This window comes from Quercus robur, chromosome 5 (genome assembly GCF_932294415.1).
Source record: "Quercus robur chromosome 5, dhQueRobu3.1, whole genome shotgun sequence".
NCBI classification, from domain to species: Eukaryota; Viridiplantae; Streptophyta; class Magnoliopsida; order Fagales; family Fagaceae; genus Quercus; species Quercus robur.
The window spans coordinates 56,391,329-56,409,502 of record NC_065538.1 but is presented as its reverse complement, the minus strand read 5'-3'; the positions used below and the strand labels follow the sequence as shown (position 1 = coordinate 56,409,502).

Sequence of the window (18,174 nt, the reverse complement as noted above, 5' to 3'; positions counted from 1 at the left end):
CATGTCTTGTATTGAAGATTATTAATATATTAAAAAAAAAAAAGTTATGTACTGAAGAACTTCCTAGTTGTTTGTTTTGAATAAAATTCACTACCACAAGAATATTTCTTGGCCATTTTGTTGTTTACACATTATATTTTATGCTAGAATTTTTGCTTAAAGACTCTGTAAATTGCGACTAGAACGTTCGGTTTATGGTCAAATAAACCCCTATTATTCTTATTAATATTATCTTCATAATTATTTGACTTTTTAAAATTTTATTTATTTCGTCTACTTTGTATGTTAACAGCGGTAATAGCTAGTTTTGGGACAAACAATATTGTTGAATTGATGAGTATTATAATAATGTAACATTGATAAACAATCTCTGAATATACTAGTGATTTATTATACTTTTGTTTACCATGGAAGTTCCATGTTACTAAGTTTGATGATTTTGATGCAAAAATTTGTCAATTGTTGAGTTCGGTAAAGCATTTCCTAATGTTTTTTATCATGATGATTTTATTGGGGTACCAAGTCAGCTTGGCATCTCAAAGAAGAGCTCTAAACAACTAAACCAAAACCTGTGGAAAATGGTGATGTGAAGGGTTAACAAGATGCACTAAATGAAAAGGTTATTTTTTCATTTTTTGTGACAACCCAAAAGAAGATCGAACCAAAAGAAACTACAGGAATTGTCGCTGTTTTGACTTTTTATCTGATCGTACTGGCCCAATTTGGCTTTGGGTTGTTCAAAATTAAACCCAATTTAGTCAAAATCCTAATTAAAAAATGGAGATGCTCAATATTTTGAGCTTGGATAACGTAATAATTAATTGATGATTAAAATACATTGTTAAAATATCAAAACTGACTCAAGATATATTTGAAGAAATTTAAACAACTTTCAATTTTGAACTTAATTTGCTATAAAAAAAAATTAAAAAAAATCGAACGCCGAAGTATTATGCCATTAGTATAGTATTTATTTTTAAGTGCTTAGCGTTGATTTCATGTAAAAACAACGAAATTTACTAAACTAAGCTCTTAAAGAGTTTGAGGTATTAGTGGGGTTCAAATGATAGTCTAGCAATAATGGTGATTTTTGTGGTGTATGTTGTTCAAATCTTTTCTCCTCCTTTCAACAACTGTCCCTTTGTTAATGGAATCATCTATAATTAATAATGAAGTTGAACTTGGCTTTACATGTAAAGCAATTAAATCGTTCATACAAAGCATGTAGAGAATTGTTTGAGATTTTAATCATGCAACCCATGTATGCTTTTGTCGAACACATTGATTAGGTGGATAATATAGTTCATACAACTTTTATTCCTTTTTTTCGTCAATTTTGAAATTGACTTCAATAATTTGAGTGGAGTAGTGGACCCTAGTCAAATTTTAAACAAATAAGAATATTTGAATGGAATGTGGATCACTAAACAAAAGTGATGATAAGAACCGTGTAATTTCTAGAGTCTTTCCGAATTTAAACCTATATTTGTGAAAGCATAATAACTTCTCTCTTGATTGTGAATTGTCATAGATTCCAACAACTTTTTAATTAAGTATCTAAAGTTTAGAGCCATTCCAAGTAATAGTTCCCTTCCTTTAAAAAAAAAAAAAAAAAAAAATCCCAAAACCAAAACTTAAACTAAAACAGTGTTGTGAATGTGAATTGTCATAGATTCCAACCACTTTTTTATTAAGAGTCTAAAGTCTTTGTTTTCCGAATTTAAACCCACATTCTTGAAAGCATAATAAATTCTCTTTCACTCCCACTTCTTTTTACACACTCTTTTAGGCAAATTCAACAACCCATTCAAACAGATGACTCTTTGCATATTCACTTTTTAATTAAGAGTGTAAAGTCTAGAGTCTACTCTAGAGTCTAAAGTCTACACTTATGTTACCACACATAAGAAAACCTTTTGAAATTCGTTGCTTTTTATAATTAGAATTTTGGACCTAAGTTAGAAGCATAAATGTGGTTGGTGAGGTAGATGAAGTTTGACTTTTGCTTGGCTTTGGGACAAGGCTTTATAATAGATCAAGGATATTGTAATATCCATTTTTGGATAATGAATTGAAGCTTTTAGTTGTTAGATTTTCGGAAGAATGGAAACCTTGAGCTTTGGCCTTCTTGGATATCACAACTAACTAGTTGGCTACCAATTTTTGATATTTTGGTTAGTTAAACCAGTGTTTCTATCCCTTTTAGGTGAAACGACCTCTTAAGAACCTGCTAAATTTGAGGAAACTAGTTAGCATTATATGAGGCCAGACTACTTTTCATGATTTGGGGTAATTAGTTCGAAATTTTAGGCATATATAACAATTTGCTTAGGTGCTCCTTTTTGTATTTGTGGCCTGCACATGGACTTGTTCATAGGCTCATCGATTTTACAAGTGTTCTAAGTCAATTCGGTAAAATCCATCTCTTGGGCCTATGGGTAAGCTCAAATAGGCCTTACTATTTAGTATTTTCCCTCTATACCAAACTTCCTCAAAATTTCCCATTTAAAGATTATGGACTTGGACGATGCAAAAATTAAGAAAATAATAGACTCAAAAATAACTGGGCTTCGCTATCTGTGGACCTTAAAAAAAGGCATTAGCATGGGTTTAAATTGGTTCGTGTTTAAATTTTTTGGAGTACTAAATTCAGCGATGGGAGATATGGAAATTAAAAATGCTTTCCTAGTTTCAAAGTTTGGCAAAAGAGTAATGGTTCCTTACTCTGAATGGGTGGCTTTTCAACTTTTCTGTTTTGGTTCAACTCGCTGTCCTTGTTCAAGAACAAAAAAAAATTGAATTTTCCCCTTATGGAGGAGTCAAATAATCATTTTTTTTAAGGTCAGAAATTGTGTGTGTGTTTTTTTGTCAGGAATGCTCTCAAGCTTATTTAGTCAAATTGCTAAGTGGGTTGGGTTTGTTTTACAGTCCTTATACTGTAGTACAAGCTCAACATGGCGGAGTAGTTGTGAACCCAAACCCAAATCCTTGGTGGACCTATTTCCTTTTGGGCCTCAATGCTGGTTGTGACTAATGGTAGTTTTTTTTTTTTTTGGTAAATTCCATTAACATATCGTACACCAATGTCAACTAGCTCCAAAACTAATCAATTTAGTCCTTAAAGCCAATTTAGTTCTTAAGACAGTTGAGAAAAAATGACTAACTAATCTAACAATGTTTAACGATTAAGTTGCCTTTAAATTAGTCAGTTTTGAAAAGTTTTGAACCTGACTAAAATTAGCTCAAACCTCAGTATATGTTAATGAAATGTACCCTTTTTTTGCGTAGAATTAGGAGCATAAGTATGAAACACATTACTAGAAGTAACCCGAATTAGTTGGGTAGATCTCGCAGCTGAGTTGTCTGAATCTGAGACCTCCATAACATCTAAAAGGAAATAGGAAATAAAAGCGTCAGCAGCTTTGTTAGATTCCTTAAAGCAGTGCTAGAATTGGCGATGACTTCAGTTCAGTAGCATCCACATTGACTATTAATGTTGAGTGATTTAGTCATAAAGAGAGAGGCCCCCAAAGTTTTGTAATAAGACAAGTGGTAAAGCCAATTGCTCTGGAAAAACCATGTATCCAACAAGTTCTAATTTGAATCCCAGTTAGTGCTTGGGATAACTGATGCATCCATATTGAGTTTGAGTTTCACTTATGCTGCCAATGTTGCACTTCTAGACAATTGAAAGATTGATAGCCTGTTAAATAATAAATAAATAAAGATTGACAGATTGTGGGGGAAAAAAAAATCTCAAAGAATGGGCAGCTCTCTAATTTTTCTTTTTCTTTATTTATGCCATTCATGTGACATATTTATTGGACCAAAAAAAAAGAGAAGATCTTGAATGCACACAACCCATTCCTCCTCTCGCTCCAAATCTACGTGCAGCCAAAAACTAAGTCTGCTAGGAGCTTTCTAGATGAGTGCAATGCTAATAGGTAGAAGATTAAATCTCATCAAATAAAAAAAAGGGGTAGAAGATTAAATAATAGGTTCTACTCATCCATAAAAAGGAACTGAATTGTGTTCCCATTAAAAATAAAATAAAATTGTGCATTGAATATAGTTAGTAATATATGGGTCAAGATCTCTGTAACTTAGTGGTATTGATTGATCCATTTTATAAGGAAAATCTATGTTCAAGCCTCCCATTTCTCAAGATTCAAACTTTCAAATGATAGTTCAATGATAAGCCTAATGGCATCATTTCTGATGTCTCAGGTCCCCACCTTCCCATTTCTCACTATCTACCTATAAAAAATTATTCTCTTCCAGTTGTTGTATTTATATAATATATATATATATAAAGTTAGTAATATATGGTATAATTATATATGGTACATATTACGTATGAGTTTCATTAGAGAATTTTTAAAAAGTTATAAAAGAATTTTGAATGATAATTCTAGACTAAAATAACAACTATATATGTTAAATTATTATTTTTATTATATTCCAATTTAATAGTATACTGATGTTATTTTAATATAAATTTATAATATGTTATAAAAATTAATTTATATATATATATATATATATATATATATATATATATGTATATTCAATTTTTAATTGTTAATGAAGGAGATGATGTTCATATATTCTTTCATTCACTTACTTAGCAAAAAAAAAAGTATTTATTGTCTCAATTTAAAATGATTTTATTTTATTTATTTAAAATCTAACATACATACATTCAAAATTTTACATGGCAATAAGATCTATTTATTCAAATTAAAAAAAAATCTTAATAGATTAAAAGTTCAATATTATAATAAAAATATGAAATATTAATGTTTTATATAAAATAATAAAACTAAAAATATTGATTTTGATAATTTCATTATTATATATAATGATAAACCTTAATGAAATAAACAATTATACCATAGATAAAAGTATTGAAGTCAAGTCAAGTTGAAGTATTATTATAAAAAATATATATATATATTTCAAAATATTTTTATTTTGTATGGTAAATGAGATTTAAAAAAAAAAACATATATATCATATAAATTATATTAACGTTGAACCACAATTAAAATCCAAATCAATCAATATATTACTAAAAGCTGAAGCGTAGCATATAATGTTGCTATGCTCCCATTGAGCCACATCAGCAGCCATGTCATTATCAATTTTTTTATAAAATTTTTTAACATTTAAAGTGAATTAAAAACTCTATTATATTACAATCAAAATATGATATTTAATTTATCTTATTTTTAATTATTCTTATTTATTATTAAATTTTCAATTCCATTTTAACTTTTCATATCCCCACTACTCTCTACCTTAACTTTCTTCAACCTTTCTCATTCCATTTCAACTTTTCATATCCCCACTACTCTCAATATTAATATTATTCTATCTTTTTATCTTCCTTTATTTTTGACTCTTCTTATTCTTATCCTCATGCTATAAAATTGTCATTCTCCCTCTTATTCCATGCATAATTTCTATTTTTCCACACACAAAAGCCCCCCCCCCCCCTCTCTCTCTCTCTCTCTCTCTATATATATATATATATATATATTCCTTCAATTTTTGGTATATATATATATATTTTTTTTAATTTTAGTGTAACAGGTTGACCATCAAAACATACTGTGCAGTATTGAAAACTACACCAAATGCATCGCAGAAATCAGTTTTAGACTACTAGAAGTCAGTTAGTTTGCTAAAATTGGAATTGACAGGTAATCCAGCTTGATACGATTTAGTTTTATATTTTATGTTGTTATCTTTTTTATTCTCATTGGTTGTTAAATGTTATATTATTGCATTTTAAAGATAGTATATAAAAATATAATATTATTTTATTACATAGCATAACTAAAATAATATGGTGTTTATTGCTATACATTTCATTTTTATTATTTTATTCAACATTTAAATTTAGCAACATCCTCCATATCATAATTATTTATATTTTGTCTCATTTTCAAAAAAAATTAAACGTATAATATTTTATTCAATAAATAAAAATTGTTCTTATAAAGTCTTCCCACTAAATGTTACAATGCATCAATGGAAAAATGAAATACAAAACAAATATCAATTTAGAAACACTCAATTTAAAAAAAAAAAAAAAAGAATAAACAATTTTCTTATAAAGTATTCCCATAAAACGTTACAATGCATTAATAGAAAAAGAGAATACAAAACACATGCTATTTTAGAAACACTAAATTTATAATAATTATAATAATATCAAACCAAACATATCATAAAATGATAAACTAATAGTTATGGATGTACTAACTTCATGGCAGCAAAATGGAGTAAAATAAAAATAAAAATAAACGTTACAATATGCATATTTAGTACATTAGAATTATCATCAAATTTGGGAAAATAATAGGATGTTAACAAAGAGGGAGAGAAAGAGATTAGTAAAAGAAATCAAACGTCAATTAAATAAATTAATTAGTAACCGTTAATTGGAAAACAAAGAGACCGACGGCTAAAGGAGTAAAAAATTAATTAAAGATGACCCTACGAATGTTATTATAAACTTTACAATGCAAATAAATAAATCGTTAAATTCACTTAATTAAATCATATAATCAACAATTAAATTAAATCATACAAAATTTAAACTTGAAACTAATCAAACTCTAACCTAGAAAATCATATTTATTATCAAAACTAAAAGGAAAACATTCTTCAGTAATAATAGAAATATATAAGAAATAAAGATGAAAATTTTCAAAATATTTTTTTTTTGACATTTCATTTAACATTATTTATAAATAATAAAATATATATATATATATAAAAAAATCCATAAATGCTTATATTCTTCACACACCATGACTTTTAAAATTTAATGAAAGGTTCGAAGAATTTAACTCTCATTTAATGCCTCTACTATGAAAATCAACAGCCAGTAAAATATGATAATAGTAAAAAACGTTATAAATGAGAACATGAAAAAACTAATTAGTCACTAATATTATGGAATAAATGTCTTTTTTTTTTTATGCATCTAAGAAAATGAAATGTATAGGGTTTACTTATTAAAGTATATGTAAAGATTCACATTAAAAAAATATGTAAAGGTCTTTTGAAAAAAAAAAGTAGATGTAAGGTTTTTATTAACTTAAAAGACAATGAAAAACCAATTTTTAATTACTACAACCGTCACTACTCTATAAATCACATACAACACTATATTCAATATTCTAAACAATATAGTTAGGCCCTTTTGGATATACACCACCATATTCAACTTATAAATTACAACCCAAATCAATCATACAATTGCACAATCAAAGCATGAACATGTAATATGTAATACCTTCTGAATTATTGCTTGGAATTTTCACAATTATTGAAAGAGAATCTCCAAATTTAATTTTTAGAGAACATCAAGACAAGGTGAATTTTATTCTTTTTAACTTCCATAGAAAAAAAATATTGCACACATTATTTCAACCCTTATGGAAAAGAAGGTTTACATGTAGCATGCAAAACGTGTTTAATTGACTTAGAGATGTAAAAATTAGTCAACCAACTATGGTAGAATTAAGGTTTCAAATTTTAAATAAAACAATTCTACAATAATAAAAAATTATTTTGTGATAAATATGATTATGAAATGCATTACTTTTTGTTAAATTAGTTCAAATTACAAAATAATAATAATAATAATGAGATCACCATAAAAAATAATCACGCGCAACGCGCGGGTCTGCAACTAGTTAGTTTATAATTAGTGAATAATTTTGTGTCAAGTGTCCAATTTAATTTTATTAATTTTGGTGGCAACTAATATTCATAATACTTAACATGAAAGTGGAAATAATCACCTCACTCACCTAGATAAGACCACGTTATCATCGTTACTGTCAAATGTTTATATGACTAGTACGATGTGTGTATTTTACCAGTGCTTTGGATAAAAACTATTGGATGTTACTTAGGCTCCTTAATGATTAAACCAATTAAGGGAATGTGGAATGACATTCTTGATTCAAAGAGATGTAAGTAAGATCTCCTTCTTTCTCTCTCTAGCTTTAGCTTTTGATTTGGTACCATAAAAACAGTAGAAAGAGACCCAAAAAAGAGAAAGGAAAATGCCACAATATCGCTGCAGCTAGCTATGATAATAATAATAAATATGTCAGCCGAAACATCAGATTTAAATTCCAAACAGATCACTCTTTTGCCTTTTCCCTCTTCATAAACTTTTGTACTCTTTTTGTGGTTTTTGCACCTTCTCTTGCTTGCAGTTTCCTACAACCCAATGCCTCCTTTCTCAAGTTTCTAATATTCTTTCTTCTCTCTTTTAGTCTCTCTACAATTCAAGAAATCTATGATTCTTCTAATTTTATATATATATAATTAAATACTGTAAAAAAAGATGAACGCTTCTTCGGAATAAAACCATTGGTGTTTCCTCTTGTTTTAAAATATCTTAGCTTCTCTATCATTATTCCAAGCCAGTAAGAATACCCAATACCAAATTAATAGCATTTTGGAGGGATGGGTGCTTGCATTCTTCGGTGTTTCACTTTCTTTTCCTTCTGTCTTTTCCTCAGTTCAGGTGATTTGCATTGTCCTCAATATTTAGTTTTCTTAGTCTTTCTAATTGTATTTTGAAATAAAAATTCTACCTCAAATGTTATTTGGATTACCTATTTTCCATATGAATATTTGCCTTTCTCCCTTAGCTCCTGTTTGTTGCATGCGAAAATAAAAATGGAAATTTGTTTTCTCTATGTGCCTAGCAAAATGCAACAAGGTTGCTTAACGTATCTCTTTTCCCATGCACGGATGTTGAAAAAAGTTTGAAATGCTAAGAGGAAGTTTTTGTAAAATAGTGTGTATTCTGTGGGAAAGAAAAAAAAAATAATGATCATAGTGAAGCTATCATGTAATTGCAAGCTAAGTCTTGAATCTAAATTTTCAGAGGATAAATGATTTTCACAGCAAGTAGGGCTTCATTTCTGATTGTAGTAGTTCCTGTTGGATTCATATGTTATTGTACAGCTCATTTTGTATCTATGTTCATCAAATTTTCACTTGCTTTGAACTTTTCATGTTTTCAAGTTCATCTTTTAGATATCTTTCAATCTGCAATTGTTTCTAAGATAAGGTTCCCGATGCTTTTCAGACCTAATTAATGCAGTAGATGAGATGTCAGCTTTAGAAAGTTATTATCTCATTGTTTGTTTCATTAAAGTAATGTTCTAGTTCTTGATGATTTGAAGTTTAACCTAAGACCTCACATCAATTTAAATCTTTAATTGCTAATGAAAATCATATTTTTGTTCATCCAAACAAAGAATTTACATCTTCAGTTCTTGTTAAAGAAAAATCTATGCTTATCCAAAAAAAAAAAAAAAAAAAAATCTACGCTTATACAAAAAAAAGAAAAAGAAAAAGAAAAATCTGTGTTCATCCCAATAAAGAGGGGGAGAGAGAGAGATTCATGTTTGTTTTTGCAATCATCTGCTATGCTTCAGTTGCAACTCCAATGCCTCAAATAGCAATTTCCAAAGATTTCAGGGTATAGCCTCAAATAGCAGTTTGCAAAGATTTCAGGATATAGCATGATTATTTGACACAAGTAAAATTTAGATATAGTTACTTAGGTGCATTATTAGGTTTCTTCTAATTAAATTGAAACACATGACTACCTTGAATTTAATTGTTTTTGAAAAAGATAACACTAGAACTTAACTTTCCTTAGATGCAATATGTTAGAGTCGGCAGCTTCTTTTTATCATGTCACTGAAATGAAAAAGAGAAGAACTTATCTCTCTGCTTTTTATTTCGTCAGGTTCAAGTGTTGCAAAGAAACCTCCTTCAGAAGCAATCCAGCAAAACAGATTATTGCGCAATCAAGAAAATAGAATGCTTTTCTCATCTTCAGTGTCCATTACACAACTGGATACAGTTCCCATTGTCAATCCAACAACTCCAGGCACAACTCCTACTCCCATTGTAAATCCTTTTTCCCCACCAACACCAACCACGACAGAGCCAACCATACCTCCGCCAACCCCAACCACCACAACTCCGACATCCCCATTCACAACCACTCCCCCAACCACCACAACTCCGACAACCCCAATCACAACTACTCCCCCAACCACAACAACTCCGACAACCCCAACCACAACAACTCCATCATCATCAGGCGGTTCTTGGTGTATTGCAAACCCATCTGCTTCAGAAACAGCTTTACAGGTGGCTCTTGATTATGCTTGTGGCTATGGAGGTGCAGACTGTTCTGCAATTCAACAAGGAGGAAGTTGCTACAACCCAAACACCTTGCGAGACCACGCCTCTTATGCCTTCAATAGCTACTACCAGAAAAATCCAGCACCTACTAGCTGTGTATTTGGAGGAGCAGCACAACTTTCCTCCACTGACCCAAGTAAGATGTGTTAGTGATATAGCATAATCATTACCTTCCTTGGATTTAGTCTCATTATTGAGACTATATTTCACCAAATATCTGCTCAAAAGACAATCAGATTACCACCATTTTGTGTGTGGAGTTATCCATAACTTGACTTCACTAGTTGAAATTATTTCACAGAGTTCTTGAGGAAGTTCCAAATGGCTTCAAAGCCACCAAAAAAATAAAAAGGGTTTTGAATGGCTACTTTATGCTTCCAACATGAATAATTTCCCGTATTCATTTTAATTTTCATTCTTTTAATAATTTCTTCTACTAGTTCAAGGGATACCCAGTGGTTCTAGCACTTCTTGTGATGCTTAAGCACTGGGGTTCAAACTTCAAACACGACCAGCCCCTCCCCCATTTACCTAGCAAAAAATAAATTATCACTGCCACTTGAATTGACACAACTTGGAGATTACCTTTAGGTGTGCACTCAAATACCTGTATTATGGCTAATATTAAACTTTTACTTTCCTCTTTCTGCAATTTTACAGGTACCGGAAGCTGTCACTTTGGATCAACTGCATCAAACTCAACAACACCCAGGTAATCTTTTATTACTCCAATTTCATTTTTCCTATCATAGGTTATGGTAATGGAAAATCTTACCTATTTTTCCCATCAACAGCATGAGCTCACCGACTATGCCGACCCCCCCATCGACCCTAACCCCACCGGCCCCAACCACACCGACAATGGGTATACCCAGTGTACCAATGATAGATGGTTCACCAACAGGAAGCCCCAACTCAGCCAGCTCAGTCTCCTACAGTGCAATGGCGCTCTTCACCACAGCTTTCTTGGGGGCACTTGCGGCAAATTATCTTTAAATGAAGGAGATCAAGTTCAGTTATTCACTCCAAAACAAGCTGGCAAATTCACTGAGTCTGCCAGAGCACTTCATGAATTCCAAGGAGGCACTTAGAATCGACGATGAGATTTTATTTTATCTCAAGGCCTGATTCTCACCATTAAATTATTTCTATAATTCACCTATGTATGCTTGATAGCGGACTAAGAAGCACAGAAGAGCAGAAAACGCAGAAGAGCAAAAATATATTAGGTTCTTGTACTTGTAGACTCATAGTTACTTTCTCTACAGTGTTAGTACAATAAATTATTAGACAAGTCCATCCAGCTATAGAACTACTTCCCAGTGAAGAAACCTGTACTTGAAATGAGCTAGGGCATCAATTAATTATATACCTACATGAGTAATAAGAACTCAAAGATATTTTTGGTCAGTATATTCACAATATTAGATAAAATTAGCTTATGTATTGACCTAATAAGCATCAAGGTATTGGATAGTTAGTAAAAGGTATAGCCTGTGACGAAGATGACTAGGGCTAGATTGTATTAAAAATACAATTTTCCTCTCAGAACAATTCACATGCCTAGTCAAGTTATCACTGAGTTCGCAAGACACGAAACTGCATAAAAACTTGACCTTCTGGAATAATTATGAAAAATATAGCGAAAACTAAAACTACATTTGGATTGTTAAAGTTCAAACCATACAAAATTTTGCATTATAATGCCACTCATGAAATGAACCAGTTCATCAAGTGGTACCCCCAGTGAACAGAATGCTCATAGACTTCTCCATCAAGAACTCCAAATGGCATTGCATCACAGACCAAGGATAGTACGATTTTATGACCCCAAGCATATCAATAGAGCTTATGCACTGGGCACATATCATACACTTGATGATAATGTTGTGTCCTTCGAACAACATCCTCTACAAAGAGGTCAACTTGATTTCAACCTTATAACAAGAATACATTGATTCTTCCATCAAAGGTACTATAGGCTTAATCTGAACCATTTAATGATCCTTCAGTTATAAATCTAAGGAAGTTTAAGCTTGAATGTGAAAAGCACGGCCTCTAAGCTAGAAATGTCTAACATACAATTGCCACACAAGTTATAAGGTCACAGACGAATTGCAAATAAAGCTGAGCATGCAATAGCAATACTTCTGGCCCCTGAGAATGACATTTGCTTAAACAGTTGTGGGGAGTAAGACAATAACCAGCACTCAAACTATTAACCAGATGAAAAATTGTAAGTTCAGGTACAAGGGGCAAAGAATGTTGTAGGAATGTGCAAATTAGGGCTAAGAATCTACAATAATCTTGTCTTTCCAGAAAACAACAAATGCCCAAATCCGTTGACCATGAACGTTAACAACTTGTTTGTGCAATTAACCTCAAGAAATCCATCCCGAAGAGAGGCTTTAAAAAATAGTAGGAAGGTTGCGTTGATTTATAGACTTCTAGCAGGCAATGAGTATGCCAGAAGACAAGCAATTTCCTTAAACCAGGAGAATATCCAAGGACTAGTGCATTCTAAACTCCACCCAAGAGAGTCAAGAATAAAATCTGCCAACTATTTTTGACAGTGGTTTTCTCTACTGTAAGAAAACCACATGTTTTTGTTATCCATCCAAGAGCAGCTATGGTGTGTGTGTGGTGTGTGTGAGAGAGAGAGAGAGAGAGAGAGGGCTTAGGAATTTAGTTATAGATGAAAAATGAAGTTTGAAATAGTAACGTGTAAGAAGTAACCTGAGACAGAGGAACCGGCTTAGGCCACAATAATATAATGAACAAACTCTGAAACTCATAAAAATGTAGAGGCAAGACCACACCAGTCATAGATACTTCATTTACAAAATACAACTACACATTCAACATTTACTGTCCTTATTAAGGATATTACACAGACAGCTAACAAGAGAAAGAAAGATACATAAAATATAATTACTGTTACTTTATAACACCCCCCCCCCCCCCTTCTCAATTAAAAAGAAAGAAATTATTTCAATAATTAAGAGATGACTTAAAGTCTGTTCTTATTTATGATTTTGGAGAAAGAAAAACTCAGATCAAAAGTAATAATGACACAGCAGTGGTGCAAACGATGGCTAAGGTAGCTATGATTGAACCTTGCTCAATTGATTTCTGCAAGCTGCCTGCTCTTGAGAAATGCTGGAAAGCCAAATATCCCGCAATCAACAAGGAAACAATAGCACCTTGCTGAGTTCCCCTGTCAATAAAATATACCTTGAAGCATAAAAATTATGAAAACACTAATAATAATTTCATTTGGTCTCAAAAAATGCTTCTACTTACCGAAAGTCCATAACTTGATAGGGAGCCACAATCAGCAGTATTAATGCTAAAAACGGCAGCTCAAGCTCACCTATAAACAAAGAAGACAGATATAAGACTGATTTGAATTTTTTCCTTTAAGTTAATAGCAGAAGGTAAAAGACGGAGCAAGACGTCACGAAGCATAGACAGAACAACCCTTTCATTTCTTTTTAATCTTTAGACTTATTACTCACGGCTTGTTTGTGGTAAGTTTATTCCTCACTGTTAAAATACAGGGACCTTAGTTTTTCCCCTGCCCTGAAAGGTAAGTAAATCACAAACTTGGGTGGAATTAAACACATGACCTCACCCTGTACAGTTCCACCCCTTCTTTATTGGGAGAGGAAATGCCAGTTGGTTAAAGGATCATCGACATTAAACATACAGGGGCCCAAGGTTTCTCAAAAGAACTGCTGATATTTCCTAAGAATTTTACTTGCAATTTCTTTTGCTAGGTAAATAGGGGGAGGGGAGGCTGGTGGGGTTTGCACCCCAGTGCCCAGGCACCACAAGGGGTACTGGAACCACTGGGGTATCCCTCAAACCCCAGAATTGCAATTATCTCCCTGTGGATCTAGGACAGTCATGTTTCTTTTCTCCAGTTATCCTGTTGACAGACATGAGACACCTTGACTTCCAGTGGTTCTGGAAGGGTCCATACACAGGCCAGATCATAGATGAAAACTTTGTAGGAGCAAAATAGTATATAAATCCTCTCATACATGAACCAAAGTAGGCCAATTTTAAAAGATCAGAAGCACTCAAGAAAGAAAGGTGAATTCTTCAATATTCCCAATGCTTTTGTACAAAATTAGAGCAAAAAGCTGATTTTATTACCCGTAAGAAAATCACATAAGCTATTGAATACCATGTCATCAAGATTTGAGAAATAAGCCATTAAATCTTTACCTAAGCTTAAACCAGGTAATTAAGAAGACCTACCAGGAATGAAGAGGAAGAGACGAATGAGAAGTGCCAAGAATGCAGTCCACAAACCATATTCACCCCTGCAAATAAATTTTATATAAGATCAACAAGGTATGTATGCATTCAAAACTTAAAAGGCTTTGTTGATCCATGGGAGATGCTTCCGTAAGATAAATGCCTTTAGGTTCTATTGGAGTAAACTTTGGAACCAGCAAGCATGAATACAATTAACTTTCACTGAATCAATCAAAAATGATAATGATATTGCTTCTGTTCAATGAGAAAAAAGAAATAATATTTTTTGGAAGGCTTACTTAATCCATGAGACGACAGCTACTGGAGCTTGTAGAGCAAACAAGGGAACAAGAAAGGATTTCTGAATGGCAGTTCCCTTGGCAAAAATTAACACCCTAAAAAAGAATTTGAAAATTTATCAGAGAACACCATCCGATTGATTCTCTAAACAAAGGCAAGTGACTAAGATGCACGTATTTCCATATAAATGCTCAAGTACAAAACTCTTTTAACATTTAATTTAAGAAAAGAACAACATGATCATAATTTCATCGCAATCTACTTTTCACAAGCAAAGAGAAGCAGCCAATAAAGAGCTTGTAGTAATATATTGGCCCAGCCATACACCTTGATTCAGTGTTTAAAACAAGCCCACTCGAGAACCCACATTACATGGTCAACTTGCAAGGTCTCGAGTGGAGCATTGTAGTAATATATTGGCACAAATTGTTGAAGTAAAGTGAAATAGTTAAGACATGTTGGACAATTGATGTTGTCAACGCTACCTTGACAAGAGTGAAAATTAGATTGAAATCTATAGTTCGTAGTTGACTACTGTTCTGACTCTCCCCAAGCCAAGGAGTAGTGGACAAATCAACATCTACCACATGTCACCAATGGTTAATTCCAACATATCTTCAACTACTTTAATACTTCCTCATCCCTCTCAAGAATTATATATATAGATCCATTGCTAAACTTAGCGCCAATCGCTAGTCTATGCTCATTTCTTGATTTGTCTCAACATCATCAAGACAAATGATAAAATCCATTCAATATATGAAGAAGAAAACTTGCATGGCCTTATAATATTAGCCATTGCATGGTCAAGAATACTTGAACATTATTCTATGATTGCTAGCTAGCCAAAAAAATGGAAGTCCCACAAGATGCAAGCTTATTAAGTGTGTGTTAGCCAACATACGGTAAATACTTCAAATAATTTGGGAATCAGAAATGTGGGGAACTAAGAGATATAGAGAGACGAATATCAACAGTCATGGATAGTCGGAACCAACTCTTCGGCAAAAATTCCAAGTACATGTAGCATTCATTGAAGTGAAAACGGCATAATTATTATTCCAAATTCGGACTTAATGGTAAAGACTATTGAGAAGTTTCAAAAAGATAAAAACTACCTCATTGTCTATACAGGGAGGAGGGCTATCCATAGAGAAGGCATCATGCATCGTCCATCATACTTCTAGACTTGCAAATTTTCTTTCTCTAGTAAATAGTTTCAACGTAATCTAGAAGTAGTCTTAGTAACACTTAGTAGTAGATTAGCTCCAATTGATGATTTCAGAAGTTTCAGGCTCGAAATCACTTCTACTCACACTTTGATTTATCCAAGAAAGTTGCTCGATTTTGTTCTAAGTTGTTTATTTATTTTCTGCTTATTTACAAAATTCTGCTTAATTTTGGCTTTATCTTCAAACCCTCTCAAGCACAACTACCAAAAAAGAAAGGATCTTCTAGAAAACAACTTGTAATGAAGGAATACACAAGGTTCTAGCTTGACATTAACTTCGGATTAAATTTTATTCACTATTTTTATAAACACATATATTATTTTACAGAAATTCAAGAATTTATCCAAATTGGTAGCTGAAGTCAATATTTATGAAGCATGAGTCAATCTTGGATATGTGATGGTTGCAACTTAAAAATATAAAATTACAATAAATTAAAAAAAAAAAAAAAAAAAAAGCCACTTCCAAACATTTTCATATGATCGTCGTTCAGTAACAATTTTCAAAATTTACTTTCCCAAACGCTATAGTTGAAATTACAAAAAACAAAAAGAGTAAGGAAATTCAATTTGCTATTATATATTATAGAGAGAGAGAGAGAGAGATGAAATTGTGAAAGAGAATTGAGTGTAGAGGCTTACAAGGAAGAAACAGTGGAGATAAACTGCAGATTACGAGTAGTGATAGGAGAAGCATAACAAACCGTACCAAATCCTGTCTTCTTCTGCTTCTTCTTCATCGCCATTCCCACCGAAGATAATCTTCAACAACAGTATTAGTATTATTGTAAGCACAATTATATATAATTTTCAACAACACAAAAAAAAAAAAAAAAATTAATCCAGTTTTCGTAAACCTGAGGCTGAGGGGATTGTAGTAGGCGGCGAGTGAGGTAGAGCTTTGAGCGCCATTGATGAAGAGAAAGGCCTTGTTGTTCTTGTTCTTGTTGTTGTAGTTGTAGTTTAGAGGGAAAGTTGTGAACGGCGGTGAGGAGAGAGAAAGAGGCACCATTTTTTTTTTTTTTTTTTTTTTTTGAGACGAGAGAGACAGAGACTACTGTACTGTGGAGTGTACTTGAAACTCTTGTGAGTTTTGTGAGTGTGAGAGACAAAATTCTTTTTTTTTTTATAGCTGAAGAGAATAGGAAGGTAGGATGCTAATTTCACTGCACACTCGTGAAATCATCACATCATGATGAAGAGGACCGCTTTGTGCTGATACTACACGTGGAGGAGGAAAACCAGGTGTTGATTGAAGAAGAAGCTTATCAAAAAAAATTATTGAAGAAGAAGAAAAAAATAATGATGGTGTCTCACAGATTTTTAAGTGGCAGTGCGTCGGTCTTGTAAAACAAAACGTCTCCTTCACGTGTGGGTCTCACGCATCAACCTCACTTTTAAGAGGATGATAATCTCAACGCTAAATTAAATTTCTAATAAAGCATTGAGGCTGATTGGTGTGATTGAAAATAATAGGCAGCAAGACAAGTAAAAGGAGAGTTTTTTGAATTAATTTATCTAAATATTTGAAAAGACAGTTGTGTATGCTCTAATTTATTGATTATAAAATAGTACTCTGTATTTACATTGTTTTCGTTTATAATAGAAAACTGTGTAAAATTTACGCATTAGTTGATGTATTATGTAAATTTACAAGTTTGTTATAATAATTGTATAAATTTAATGTATTATGTAAATTTACAAGTTTGTTATAATAATTGTATAAATTTGTACTGACATTATTCACTTTGTATTTAGTTGTTTAATTTTTTTTTTTTTACATACCTCGAAAATGAGAAAGAGGATGTACATTGTGGATGAAAAAAGAGGATGAACGGTGGTTATTCAATTTAAAAAATCAAGAAAAAAAATGATATTTTAATGAAATTTGGTGTCAATAAAGCTAAAACTTGGAATTAGGGGTAGCTTTACTACTCGATGTGTGTGGCAGCTTTTACCTTTGACTCTACTTCTTAATCACTAAGAATTTTTGTTTAAAACTTTTTAAATGGCCAAGTTGTTTGTTTTTGGGTAAAATAGATTGATTGGATTTAATTTTTTTTTAGCTTTATTATTGGTAATTTTTGTTGTTAGACTAATTTTTATGGGCTTGTATA

At 32.0% G+C, this 18,174-nt stretch overlaps 3 protein-coding genes across 4 annotated transcripts in view; 2 read left to right on the top strand and 1 right to left on the bottom strand.

Annotated features, from left to right (window-relative positions):
- The window catches only part of LOC126726397 (uncharacterized), a 99,688-nt gene that overhangs the window by 5,724 nt on the left and 75,790 nt on the right, over positions 1–18,174 (top strand). The window lies entirely within an intron of this gene.
- On the top strand, positions 8,368–11,670 carry LOC126726398 (PLASMODESMATA CALLOSE-BINDING PROTEIN 3-like). Its single transcript, XM_050431656.1, has 4 exons — positions 8,368–8,557; positions 9,797–10,396; positions 10,921–10,972; positions 11,055–11,670. Exons 1-4 carry the CDS (start codon positions 8,497–8,499, stop codon positions 11,254–11,256), a joined length of 915 nt encoding a protein of 304 aa, XP_050287613.1. The 5' UTR covers positions 8,368–8,496; the 3' UTR covers positions 11,257–11,670.
- On the bottom strand, positions 13,063–17,348 carry LOC126726399 (cold-regulated 413 inner membrane protein 1, chloroplastic). 2 transcript variants are annotated; one of them, XM_050431658.1, is made up of 6 exons: positions 16,915–17,344; positions 16,700–16,819; positions 14,826–14,921; positions 14,527–14,591; positions 13,564–13,633; positions 13,063–13,477 (listed from the first exon to the last, which is right to left on the bottom strand). In XM_050431658.1, exons 1-6 carry the CDS (start codon positions 17,067–17,069, stop codon positions 13,312–13,314), a joined length of 672 nt encoding a protein of 223 aa, XP_050287615.1. In that variant the 5' UTR covers positions 17,070–17,344; the 3' UTR covers positions 13,063–13,311. The 2 variants fall into 2 exon arrangements, with proteins under 2 accessions (XP_050287615.1, XP_050287616.1); XM_050431659.1 differs by lacking the exon at positions 14,826–14,921 and having other exon boundaries at positions 16,915–17,348.